The 11,563-nt window shown below is 47.7% G+C and overlaps 5 protein-coding genes across 5 annotated transcripts; 2 read left to right on the top strand and 3 right to left on the bottom strand.

Moving 5' to 3' along the window:
* Positions 1-1,194: 1,194 nt before the first annotated feature.
* On the top strand, positions 1,195-2,884 carry PADG_05925 (uncharacterized protein; the record flags this gene model as incomplete). Its single annotated transcript, XM_010762961.1, has 9 exons — positions 1,195-1,227; positions 1,313-1,367; positions 1,465-1,500; positions 1,585-1,716; positions 1,860-2,007; positions 2,133-2,390; positions 2,477-2,512; positions 2,593-2,742; positions 2,827-2,884. The coding sequence occupies 9 exons, from the start codon at positions 1,195-1,197 to the stop codon at positions 2,882-2,884; spliced, it is 906 nt and encodes a 301-aa protein (XP_010761263.1).
* Positions 2,885-3,215: 331 nt separating this feature from the next.
* On the bottom strand, positions 3,216-4,684 carry PADG_12003 (uncharacterized protein; the record flags this gene model as incomplete). The annotated part of the gene is made up of 3 exons (XM_010763292.1): positions 3,216-4,253; positions 4,347-4,525; positions 4,591-4,684. 3 exons carry the CDS (start codon positions 4,682-4,684, stop codon positions 3,216-3,218), a joined length of 1,311 nt encoding a protein of 436 aa, XP_010761594.1.
* Positions 4,685-5,244: 560 nt separating this feature from the next.
* On the top strand, positions 5,245-6,892 carry PADG_05928 (uncharacterized protein; the record flags this gene model as incomplete). Its single annotated transcript, XM_010763177.1, has 2 exons — positions 5,245-6,222; positions 6,299-6,892. 2 exons carry the CDS (start codon positions 5,245-5,247, stop codon positions 6,890-6,892), a joined length of 1,572 nt encoding a protein of 523 aa, XP_010761479.1.
* A 791-nt stretch (positions 6,893-7,683) lies between these two features.
* PADG_05929 (protein-L-isoaspartate O-methyltransferase) lies at positions 7,684-8,573 on the bottom strand (the record flags this gene model as incomplete). The annotated part of the gene is made up of 2 exons (XM_010763178.1): positions 7,684-8,322; positions 8,472-8,573. 2 exons carry the CDS (start codon positions 8,571-8,573, stop codon positions 7,684-7,686), a joined length of 741 nt encoding a protein of 246 aa, XP_010761480.1.
* Positions 8,574-9,411: 838 nt separating this feature from the next.
* Positions 9,412-11,228, bottom strand: PADG_05930 (CDC7 protein kinase; the record flags this gene model as incomplete). The annotated part of the gene is made up of 4 exons (XM_010763179.1): positions 9,412-10,194; positions 10,276-10,336; positions 10,405-10,855; positions 10,943-11,228. The coding sequence occupies 4 exons, from the start codon at positions 11,226-11,228 to the stop codon at positions 9,412-9,414; spliced, it is 1,581 nt and encodes a 526-aa protein (XP_010761481.1).
* Positions 11,229-11,563: the final 335 nt, after the last annotated feature.

The raw sequence follows: 11,563 nt of genomic DNA on the forward strand, positions 1-11,563 counted from the left end.
CCCCCCCCGGCCGTCGAGCTAGCGGAAATGCGTTGTGGCTTCCAAAGTCACACTCATCAGACAGTTTTGCCTCGCGCTCAACAACCGCGGATCCGAGTACAACCGATTCTAACCATTTGTCGATTCCGCATGTCCTGGACCGCAGACAACAGTCGGAGTGCCTTCAAAAGATCACAGCACAAATGGAAGAAATAAAGAAATTAAAAAACTAAACAGATGTGTTTAAAAGAAAGAAAAGAAAAGGAAAAAAAGGAAAAAAAAAGAAAAAGCCACCGTCAGCGGGGGAGACAATAGGTGTGGATATATATTGGGCGGACTTGGAATGGATGAGGAGTGCTATCAGTCTCATCCAACATCTTTACAACGATTGTATAGTACAGGCCTTCTCAATATGTGAAGCATCTACCTAGGTAGTGAAAAATGTCAAATCTTGTCTCTCCTCTGCCAAGAGTCTTCTTTCCTTGGGTTATGATTTGTAGGTGACGGTTATCTATTTTCTTGTAGCAAAGTCCACATCACAGTTGCTTTCAAACATGTCACTTGTGATGTGTGACTTGAAATGCGGGAATTCATCTTCCACGCATACATAGTTTTAAGTGTGAGCTCTCAACATGTTTGATGCACTCCTTTGTAGACATTCATATGAGCTTATCACACATGTCTATGAAAATAGATAGAACTTCAAAGAGAAGAAGCTTTGCAATTCCAGTTCTGGAGATTTAAATCTTTATAGAGCTCCATAAATCCTTCTTTTTTAAAAAAAATGTGATAAATCAACTTATTAGACTTTAATAGTCACCTCAAGATAGATAACTAGTTACTGAGGAAATGGAACACGAAAACAATACTTCGATTCTTCCACTATTATATATGTCACATACCAGTCACATACCGCCCCTCTGTACATGCCTTTCACTTTAACTCCAGGCATAAGGCACGCCATATCCAGCATTTTGGGACTCATCCATGGATAAAGTTGAGAGTCAAGGATCTACTTCAATGACAGTTGTTGTAATTTGAGTTTCTTTGACGTCGTTCCTTGACTAGTTAGCCCGCCTTAAAATAGCCGCGCAAGTTGGCTTAAACCGCCCCATCGACTTCCCGTTAACTCGAATGAATCATAAGAAGGCGAAGCGATTGTATTTATGGAATATTTATTTAAACCTTCGCGGGTCATAATAGTACATATTTGCCATGGCGACTTCAGAAAGCGATCGAAGGCCAAAGGTTCCAATCTACCCATCCCCCCTTCGCCTGACCCTCTTTGGAGGCTTCAGAATAATAGCTAACTCCAACACGCGCTGTTTAACAGCCGAGCGCCTTGCGGTCAATTATCGCGGGCTCGACAGCCGGAGCTGTTGAGATTTGTACGTCAGCTAGCTCCCTCCCTCAAGATATTTACATTTCCGTTTCAAATAGATTGAGTAGAGGAGAGAGATTCATTGAGCTAACTGATATATTTAGCAATTACATATCCTGCAGAATGTATGAGGTCCAGGCGTTTTTGCTGCTCCCGACACACTCTATGAACCCCGACTATCTCTCCTCCTCATAAAGAGCTCCAGGACTGACGATCGCACACAGTTGCGAAGACAAGAACACAACTCAACCGCCGGCTTCCTGATTCGAAGAAGCTTCCTTGGCCACCTTTTGGCAAGGTGTGGTATGCCGGGTGCACGACACTGATCGTTGGGAATTCGCTAAAGGCGGGAATCCGTAAGCTGTCATTCTCTACAGTCTTTTTTTTTTTTTTTTTTTTTTTTTTTTGGGGGGGGGGGGGGTGGGGGAGAGGATTCTAAAACTTCCTCTTGGGTATATGTTATGTGTAGCAGGGATGTGGGCCTAATTTTTGGTTATAGGATTCGTTGCTTTTGATTTCTTCAAGTCGATATTACAAGATGAGAACGGAAAGATATCAGGACCCCGCACTGTCGTCGCGGGTTTTGGTGCTGGGTTTACGGAGTCGCTGTTGGCCGTTACGCCGTTTGAAAGTATCAAGACGCAATTGTACGTTCTCCCCTCCCTATCTTATGTTTCCTTAATCTAGTTGTTTGCCGTAACGAACCAAATCTCCTCCTCTCCGCCGACTTCCTATACTCCGGACTAATAACCACCTTTTACGCGCTACACAGAATTGATGATCGCAAATCCCCCAACCCACGCATGCGCGGTTTCTTACATGGCACCTCGGTGATATTCCGTGAACGGGGGATACGAGGATTCTTCCAGGGCTTTGTGCCTACGACGGCGCGGCAGGCGGCCAACTCTGCCACACGGTTCGGGAGCTATACCACCATCCGCCAGTTTGCGCAGGGGTATGTTGCGCCTGGTGAGAAGTTGGGTGCTGCAAGTACGTTTGCAATTGGGGGTTTGGCGGGGTTGATCACCGTGTACGTTGTTGTTATGACCTCCCTTGTCCTTTTGTGTGCTGTTGGAATTCGAAAGGTGTGGATCCCCGGCGGCTGACGTTCTGTAGTTATGTGACGCAACCGTTGGATACGATTAAGACTAGGTGAGATATTTTCTGGGTGAAGTTTGGAGAATGAGGGGTTAGGGTCCCGCGCGATTGACCAGAACTGACGTGAATTTCAGAATGCAATCCATCGAGGCCCGAAAGAACTATAAGAACAGCTTCGCATGCGCGGCAAGCATCCTCAAAAATGAAGGAATCCTAACGTTCTGGTCTGGCGCTCTCCCGCGTCTGGCACGCCTGGTCATGAGCGGAGGTATCGTTTTTACCATGTAAGCTTCCTCACTATAATCTCTTGGTTTGTCATTGAGCAAGGCGTCTAGGGAAATCCAATACTAATTTTGTATTTGGAACAGGTACGAAAAGACGATGGAGGGATTGGATCTGTTGGATCCAGAGAGGAAATTTATTTAGATATTCTGGTTTCATTGTATTGGTTTATTATAGTTCCTTTTTCGGTCACTTTGGGTCTTGAAAAGCGGGCTGCATGTAGAATATAGACTAGTTCATAGTGGAACTGGTAATTTTTTGAACACCATAATTGTGGTTGGGGGGAAGGGGGAAGCTGTGTGCATTAAATTCTATATATCATCAGTTCTTATATGTTCTTATAGTCCAAGGGAATTGTCCGTTGGAAGTCTCCTATTCTATATTACAGGGAGGATTGAGCAAGAAAAAGCAGAGAAAATTGTAGATATCATACACCAAAAGTAAAAAGCGTAAATGGCAAAATGGCAGCCTATCCTCAGGAATTCTCCTTCGCTTTATGCGTCTCCCGCGCCAGCTTCATCTGCTCATCCGCAAACACGTTACCAACCTCCTGATCCACAAGCCAGCCCCTCACACTAGCCATAATCCTCTCTAAACCCTCACCTCCCTCCATGATATTCACCAGGTTGTGCAGCGTCAACCCACTCCGATGATCCGTACATCGATTCTGCCCAAAATTGTACGTGCGGATCTTATCACCCCTGCCCATCTTCCCCACACCACCCATAGCGCCCCGACGCAGCTTGACCATCTCCTCTTCTCTCGCCTCGCGTCGCCGCTGGGCAATCCTAGCCCTGAGCAATTGCCACGCCTTGCGCCGATTCTCATGCTGCGACCGCGAATCTTGCATCCCTACCACAATACCAGTGGGTATATGGGTTAACCGTATGGCAGACTCAGTCTTATTAACGTGTTGTCCACCAGCACCGCTCGCGCGCATCTTCTCTACATTCACCTCTTGCGGGTCAATATAGAAGTCGGAATTTGGATCATCAAAATTAAGCTCGCCGTCCCCTTCCTCTCCATTTCTAGGGAAAGAGGGTAGAATCACCACGCTGACAGCACTGGTATGTGTCCTCCCTTTACTCTCCGTTGCAGGTACCCTCTGCACGCGATGCACACCCGCCTCCGTGCGAAGAGTCTCATAGCTGCCCGGTGTCTCTATTTCCATAACAGCTTCCGCCAGCCGGTCTTCTGACCCGCCACTCGCGCCGGCGTTTTCACTCTCTTTCTTCAGCAGTGTGGCCCGCAGGCCACGATTGGCACAGAACATTGTATACATGCGTAGAAGTTCGTTGGCGAAGATGCCGGCTTCGTCACCGCCGGCACCAGGGCGGAGTTCAAGGAGACAGGGCAAGTCTGCGAATGGGTGGCGGGGGATGAGGGCTTGTTTGAGGTTTTCAGAGAGAACGGAGAGGGAGGCCATTGTTGTTTGGAGATCTTCGAGGGCGAGGGAGCGGAGTTCAGAGTCTGTGGATGAGTCTTCGAGGAGGGCGTTAAGTTCTGAGATAGACTAGATGTATTTGGGTTGGGGACGACGTTAGCTAGGTATTATTCTGCTGGAGAGACTTTACATAGGATTGCCAATGTGCTGAAAAATTCTAACTTCATGTGCCTTGTCCCATTCTTTTAATGCGGTGGCCGTGGTGGCTAGTTCTCCGACACGTTTTGCGGTTTTGGGATTAAAGCTCTCGGCCAGTTTTGAAGTGAGGGATGCATGCTCATCGGCAATTGATCGCGCCCTGCTAAGGAGGACGGGAGATATCGATACTTCCGGAGACAAGGCTGAATTTTCAATTTTAACTTGTATACAAGTAAAGTAAAAAGCATGGTCCCTTGAATAGACATACCTGTGGAACTAAAGCAGAGCTGCCATGACCTCTGCTGTGTCAGGCGCAGAGACCGTGACAGACATCTGGAGCATATCCACGGCACATTGAACATACTCGAGGTTGAATTAACCCAGGCAGATTGTCCAACGCCCGTATAGTAATAGATAGAAGATAGATATATAGATATATACTCCGTACTCCATAGAAATCTCGAATGATCGTAGACTATAACTTATTATCTATGTAAGTATATGGTTAATTCTTTCTCGGAGTTTCTTACCTATTTTGGGCTGTTAGGGCTATATGCACGTGATCACATGTCTTACAAAAATAGAATACCGGACTCACATATCCTCCGGTAATTTTACCGTTCAGGCGTAAAGGCCAGACTATTATTTACCGGTGCTTCGTCTTCAGATCGTCGTTCGTCTATGTCTATATATCTCTCTCTTCCCTTATCAACTTCGATAACTCCAGCCTTGTCTTCTTCCCCCGTATTCCCTCTGCCCATTTTCTCTATCTCTCACACACGCTGTCTCTTTCAAGAGTCTATTGTCTTATTCTCCATTGCCTATTTGTGGTTTAGAGAACCCATACTCTCCCTCTTGCCTTCGGGCTTATTTCCCCTAGGCGCATTCGCTTTTTCTCAATGACTACTTTCAACTCTTCGCCATGATCGTCTCACTCCAGACCCTTGCTTTTCTCCTTGCTGTCATTTCTGCCACCAACGGGCTCCAGTCATCAGATATCCCGTCGGATACTCCGCTTTCGTCCCTCATCTCCACTGCAAAAACACACCTAAAAAATGGCGCCCCTCAAGATGCGCTGCCCTATTTTGATGCTGCAATTTCACGAGACCCTGCAAATTACTTGACTATCTTTCAGCGTGGGGCCACCTACCTTTCCCTCGGGAAGAGTGCAAAGGCCTTACAAGACTTCAACGAGGTGCTCAAAATCAAACCCGACTTCGAAGGTGCTCTCTTGCAGCGGGCCCGACTTAATATGAAATCCGCAGATTGGGCTGCCGCAAAGAAAGATCTGGTGGCTGCCGGGAAAAATACCGCTGCAGAAATTGCGGAGCTGGACGAAGCCCAAGGAGCAGCCCGCCTGGCTCAGGCTGCGGAGAAGAAAGGTGACTGGGAAGCTTGTGTCTCTCAATCTGGAGTTGCGATCCTGAAAGCGCCTCAATCATTGCCTTTGCGGCAGCTGCGGGCACACTGCCGGTTTGAGCGAGGAGAAATTCAAGAAGCTATCGGTGACCTGGCTCATGTTCTACTAATGTCACCGGGCTCAGTCGAGCCATATCTACAAATATCCTCCATGCTTTTCTATTCACTGGCGGATACGGAGCGGGGGATCACACAGATACGGAAATGTCTCCATTCAGATCCGGACTCTAAGGTGTGCAGTCGTCTATTTAGAAGGGAAAAGCAAATTGCGAAGCAGCTGGCTACCCTCGAGAGCCTTCGTGAAGGAAGGAAATTTAGCAAGGCCGCTGAGCTCCTGGTGGGAAACAAAGACGATCCAGGGCTGCTTCAGGATGTAAAAGATGATGTGAAGGCTGCTCGCGCAGCTGGACATATACAGCCAAAAGCACCAAACTTACTCCACGACAATCTGGTGGAGAAGACTTGTGAAATATACAGACAGGTTCGTACTTTTTTTTTTAAAAAAAAGCTCTCCTTCTGTTTATGAGACAAAAAACTAAACCTGCAATAATCTACAGATGAAATCGAAGAAGGCACGAAAATACTGTACCGAAGCCTTGGAGCTGAACCCTAACTCTATCCATGGCCTCCTCTCGCAAGCTGAGGCTCAAATCGAAGAAGGTGAACTTGAATCAGCAATCAAAACCCTAAACCACGCCCGAGGACAACACGAAAACATCCAAGAACTCCAATCCCTTCTCCAAAAGGCCCAGACCCTCCTCAAACGCTCGAAACAGAAGGATTACTACAAGGTTCTCGGCGTCGACCGCGATGCAGACGAGAAGACCATCAAACGGGCCTATCGCAAGATGACCAAGCTACACCATCCAGATAAAGCGATATCACACGGAATTACCAAGGAGGATGCGGAGAAGAAAATGGCTGCCATCAACGAGGCATATGAGGTCCTTTCAAATCCAGAGTTGCGGGCCCGTTTCGATCGTGGAGATGATCCTAATAATCCTGAGGCGCAAGGTCATCCGTTCCAGGGCAGTCCGTTCGGCCCTGGTGGTGGCGGGCAACAGTTCTTTTTCCAGCAGGGGAGCGGACCGCATCATTTCAAATTCCAAGGAGGGTCGTTCAACTTCCCTGGTGGATTCCCATTTGGTTAAGATATACATTTCCGTCTTTTCATTCGTCTGTGTTGGATTCACGACAATCTCTTTTTCTGAATCATCGCCCGCTATGGCATACAGGAAGCTTTCCTAGCTTCCACTCCTTACGGATAGTAAGGGTATATACATAATCTCACTTTTTCTACACTCATATATTTTATTTTATTTTTTACCTGGTTTAGAGGAGAAATTCCCAGCCTATATCGCTATTAAGCTTTGTGCAATCGGCGTTTTAGGTCTTAAAAACATGTGTATTCCTTTTGTTCTTTCGTTGGAGTGGGGGACAAGGCGTTTTCATCAAACACAGAAACACTAGGCAATGGTTCCAAGTCCCAGTTTCTTTATTTCTTTTCTAGATAGCTGTCTAATTGATTGGTGGTTTCTTGGGGGCAAAAGACGCGGGCAACCTAAATTGGAATCGGATTTTGATTTTCAGAATCAATGAAATAAGAATAATCTTCGATTATGATCTTCACCTTTTTCTCCCTTGACCTGTTGTAATAATTACGCTTGTGAAACTCCTCTGCAAATCTGGCCATTGTGCCAATATCATGCCTCCCTATTTTCTCCATCTGCCTTTGAGGGAAAATAGAAATAAACACAATATTCCACAAACTCCTCCAATTTCTGAAAAGAAATCCAAAAATTTTACACCCTGAATGGAAGCTAACACTCGTGCAAAACAAGAAGAGCAGAAAGAGAAGAGGAAGATCCGGGCGCCCAATAAGAAAATTAAAAATAAGGATAAGACCAAAAGCCCATTTAAGGACAACGAGCGGAAATCAAGATCACTCCCTCCTTGCCTTCGGGGCATCCGTCAACGGGACATAACTAACACCAAAAATTTTATCCTTAACGACAGTCCCATCCTCCTTCTTGTCCACAACCCAGATATATTGTGAGCCACCAAGGCCAAAGGATCTCATCCCGCTCTCCCCTCCCGATTCCACGGGGATAAACATCCTCCCAGGCGCACGCAGCTGCTCAATTAAGGCTGGGTGCATCACTGCGGCTGCCGCACCAACGTGAATGGCATCATAGGGTCCTCCCTCAGGGTAACCTTTTCTCCCATCGCCAAGGACAAAGCGCGCTTTACCAGAGTTGAGGAGCTGGAGGCCCGATTCTGACTTGGCCATATTTATAGTGGCCATGTCGACCAGCCCTTGTATGTGGTCGATGCCAACGACTGTGCCATTTGAAGGTGCGGTGTCGGTGGTGGAGATGCCAGTGATGAGGTTTGCAAAGACGTGGGTTAGATAGCCGGAGCCGGAGCCTATGTCCAGGACACGCGAGTCTGGACGCAGGAATGGGAGGAGGTATTCGCAGGCATGGACGTGCATGTGCGGTGCAGAGATTGTGGCAGCATAGCCGATTGCTTGGGGGGAGTCTGCGTAGGGGTTTGCGGGGCAGTAGTCGCCGCGGTCGACCTGGATGGGGCCGTTTGGTTTAGCTTTTAGTCAAGTATAGATTCATGGAGAATATACGGATAGCGCCATATATATTGAGACTTCATGCATGGATGCACGTAGGCATGCAAAGAGATAAGGGAGAGATAAAAGTGAGAGAAGGTACTTACTGCGAGCATAGCCTCTCTTACTCTCTCATGTTTAATAAGGCCATTCTTGAACAAATTATTAATCAACTGCGCGTTAGATCTTCCTGAACTCTGCCAGGCCATATTGAAGTATCTCCCGATGAAACGGTGCGCGGTAGTGGCGTGTACGAGGGAAGAGATGGTGCTACAGAGATAGTGGATATGCTGGACTTGTTGAAGGTGGTGGATCTGAGAGAAGGAGGTGGCGTAGAATAGAGATATGAGGCCAATGAAGAAAGCAAGAAATATATAGATGGTCCGGAGAGACACTTTGAGGCTAGGCGGGCCTTTGGGGGTGTATTGGATTTATCCTGGTGGATGAAGCATCTACGGGACGGTTGTAGTATGCGGGGTTGACAGATACTGATACACAGAATTGAGAGGACCTAAAGACTGCAGACCTATCAAGCTATCACAGGCCAACCAGGATGAGCTGCGGGCAGCCTTTAAAGCAGTAGTGATGTGAAGAGAAGAAATGAAATATGGTATAAAAGATGCTGCTGCTGCTGGTGGTGGTGGTGGTGATGGTGATGACGGGTGGTTGGTTGTTGATTGTTCAAGTTGTTTGAATTTCGCGGGGGAACTGGGAAGCTGCGGGCGATGACGTCAGGCTCCGGCTAAGGAGGAAGAGGCGAAGATTGCGACAACGGACAGACACATGGAGAACGCGGAGCCTGAAGAAGCAAACGAAGAAGAGGGGACAAGTAAAGTATGGCATGAACTGTCAAAAGGAGAAACATACACAAATAAGAAATAGATCATGATGTTCACATTAAAAACAATGAGCACTTTGCTGTCTCTACCCGCACAATGCTTTGTGATAAATAAATGACGACCCCCGCCCCGCCTCTTGTCCCACAGCCATTTACTCCCTGAAAAGCTTCCGAACCGAAGGAATAATATATATATACACACAATAACATTACACCAATTGCATTTCGTCAGCTGGCTCAACTGCCTCTTCCTCCTCCTCCTCCTCCTCCTCCTCCTCCTCCTGCTCCTGCTGCTCCTGCTGCTGCTGCTCTTGCTGCTGTTGCCGTTGCCGCTGGTCTTCAGTTACCTGCTCCTTATTCTTTTCAGGAGCTCGATCATCACCCTCTCTATCCCCATTATCTTCCCAGGGCAAGTCCTCCGTTTCGGGATGAGTGAAAAATTCATGGCGCAGAGCCTCTTTAGCAGTGGGCCGTTTACTCGGGTTCAGTTCCAGGAGCGTTGAGAGAAACCGGGTTGCCTGCTTTTCGCTTTCTGTGAGTTGCTCCACGCAGCTTGACCACAGCACTATCTTTTCCCAGGAGTAGCCCTTCTCACCGATGGTGGGGATGGTGGTTTCGAAGACTTGTCCGTGCAGTGCTGCGGCAGCTCTCATGCGGCGCGCCCCGAATATGCTCGCAATCTCAATCATGGCATCTATGTCGTCTGCGGAATTGAAGAAGGGAAATCGTCGGCCGAGGAGGGTCAGCAGGATGACTCCCGCGGACCAGATGTCGATTTTTGTCGTTTGTGATGTGCATTTGAACAAAACCTCGGGCGCGCGGAAACCCCTGGTTCCCGCCCGATTTGCACGTCGGGAGGGGCGCGAGTCGTTTTTGGGATAGCCCGTCGACATTGTGTTTGACTGCACACTGTTCTGGAGCCACATGGCGCGATATCTGCTTGCTGTGGAATTCTGCGCGCAGTGACACAGTTCGCCGCCAACGTATTCGCGCTAGTTGATGAGAGGTTGAGGATTTCCTTTTAGCATGTGCACAAATATCTCTGGCAGTAATACCCACATAAAATAGCTTACCTCTGCGAGGCCGAAATCAACCAGAACACCCCGTCGAAGCTTTGGGTTATATAAGAAATTCCTGGAAAAAATGTTGTGAGCAACGGGAAGGTTGGTGTTGAATAAATTGTAGATCCAACAATCACTCACGTTGGTTTGATGTCCCGGTGGATTATGTCTGCTTTGTGAACGGCATGGAGGGCGGAAAAGAGAGAGCGAAAGTAATGACGCATATCAGAGACGAGGAATGTGCGGTATTGAACTCGAAAATCGGTGTGGGGGAAGTAGGGCAGGACTGCGATTACCTGGTCGAGGTGTCGAAAAGCCGTGATGAGAGGACACACAGAACGGCTGCCGTAAAGGTTGTTCAGAAGCTCAAGTTCGTTTTGGATTCTGCTTGGGCTGCTCGTGACGTAGATCTTTTTCAACGCAACATAGTGTCGCCTCCGTTTACCCCTGCGATTCGATTTGGATCTGGGTTTGTCAGATGGGTCCATGTCTCTGTCATGATCTTGCTCATCCAGCTTGTGTTCCCAGTCCCAGTCATTCTCATATTGATCATATAAAAGATCTTCGGCTTTGTAGACCGTGGAGAACGTCCCTTTAAGAAATGTCAGCACTGGCGGGCATATTTGGGAAGTTTGCACAAAGGTATAGAATATTTTCTTGTATCTGGGGCGTTACCAACCCTCCCCCGTGCGATTGATCAGTCGATACCTGCTGGAGATACCCTTGAAAGTGCTCTCTAGCTTTCTCATATCTTCCGCCACAGACTCGTAGGGTTCATCCAGTTCACTGTCCTCAGAAAGATCCGACTGCTCCTCGGTCCCTACGCTGCGAGTGTCCTCATCCGTCGGGATACCCTTTTCGCCAGATTCAGTGTCAAAGGAGCGACGATCATCTTCCCCTTCTCCAGCCATGTTCAGCATTCCACCTGTGGTGAATTGGTCAACAGGATAGTGGGGAGTGGTCATATCGAGGCGCTTGGAAGAGAGTTGCACGATCGGATATAATTTGACAGCCTGCGCTGCGCCCAAGTGCCCAAATATCTTTGGTAACTATGTACTTGTATTGTATGTACTATTGGCTCAGAGAGAAAAATAGAATCTTCCTGGCTGTGGAGTAGTGCGGTATCAATGGCAGTCACCAGGCTGAGAGCAGTTTCTTCAATTTCCTCCCACCTTGTTTATATTTGTTGTCTGTCGCGCCCCAAATGTCGCGTCCAACTTATCCATGTTGTCTTTGCCCTTCGTCGTTTGGCCGCAGTTTGTTTCAACCCGTTTTTTGCTGGTTCGACGGCCAAAGGAAC

Source organism: Paracoccidioides brasiliensis (assembly GCF_000150735.1).
Source record: "Paracoccidioides brasiliensis Pb18 unplaced genomic scaffold supercont2.7, whole genome shotgun sequence".
Taxonomy (NCBI): Eukaryota; Fungi; Ascomycota; class Eurotiomycetes; order Onygenales; family Ajellomycetaceae; genus Paracoccidioides; species Paracoccidioides brasiliensis.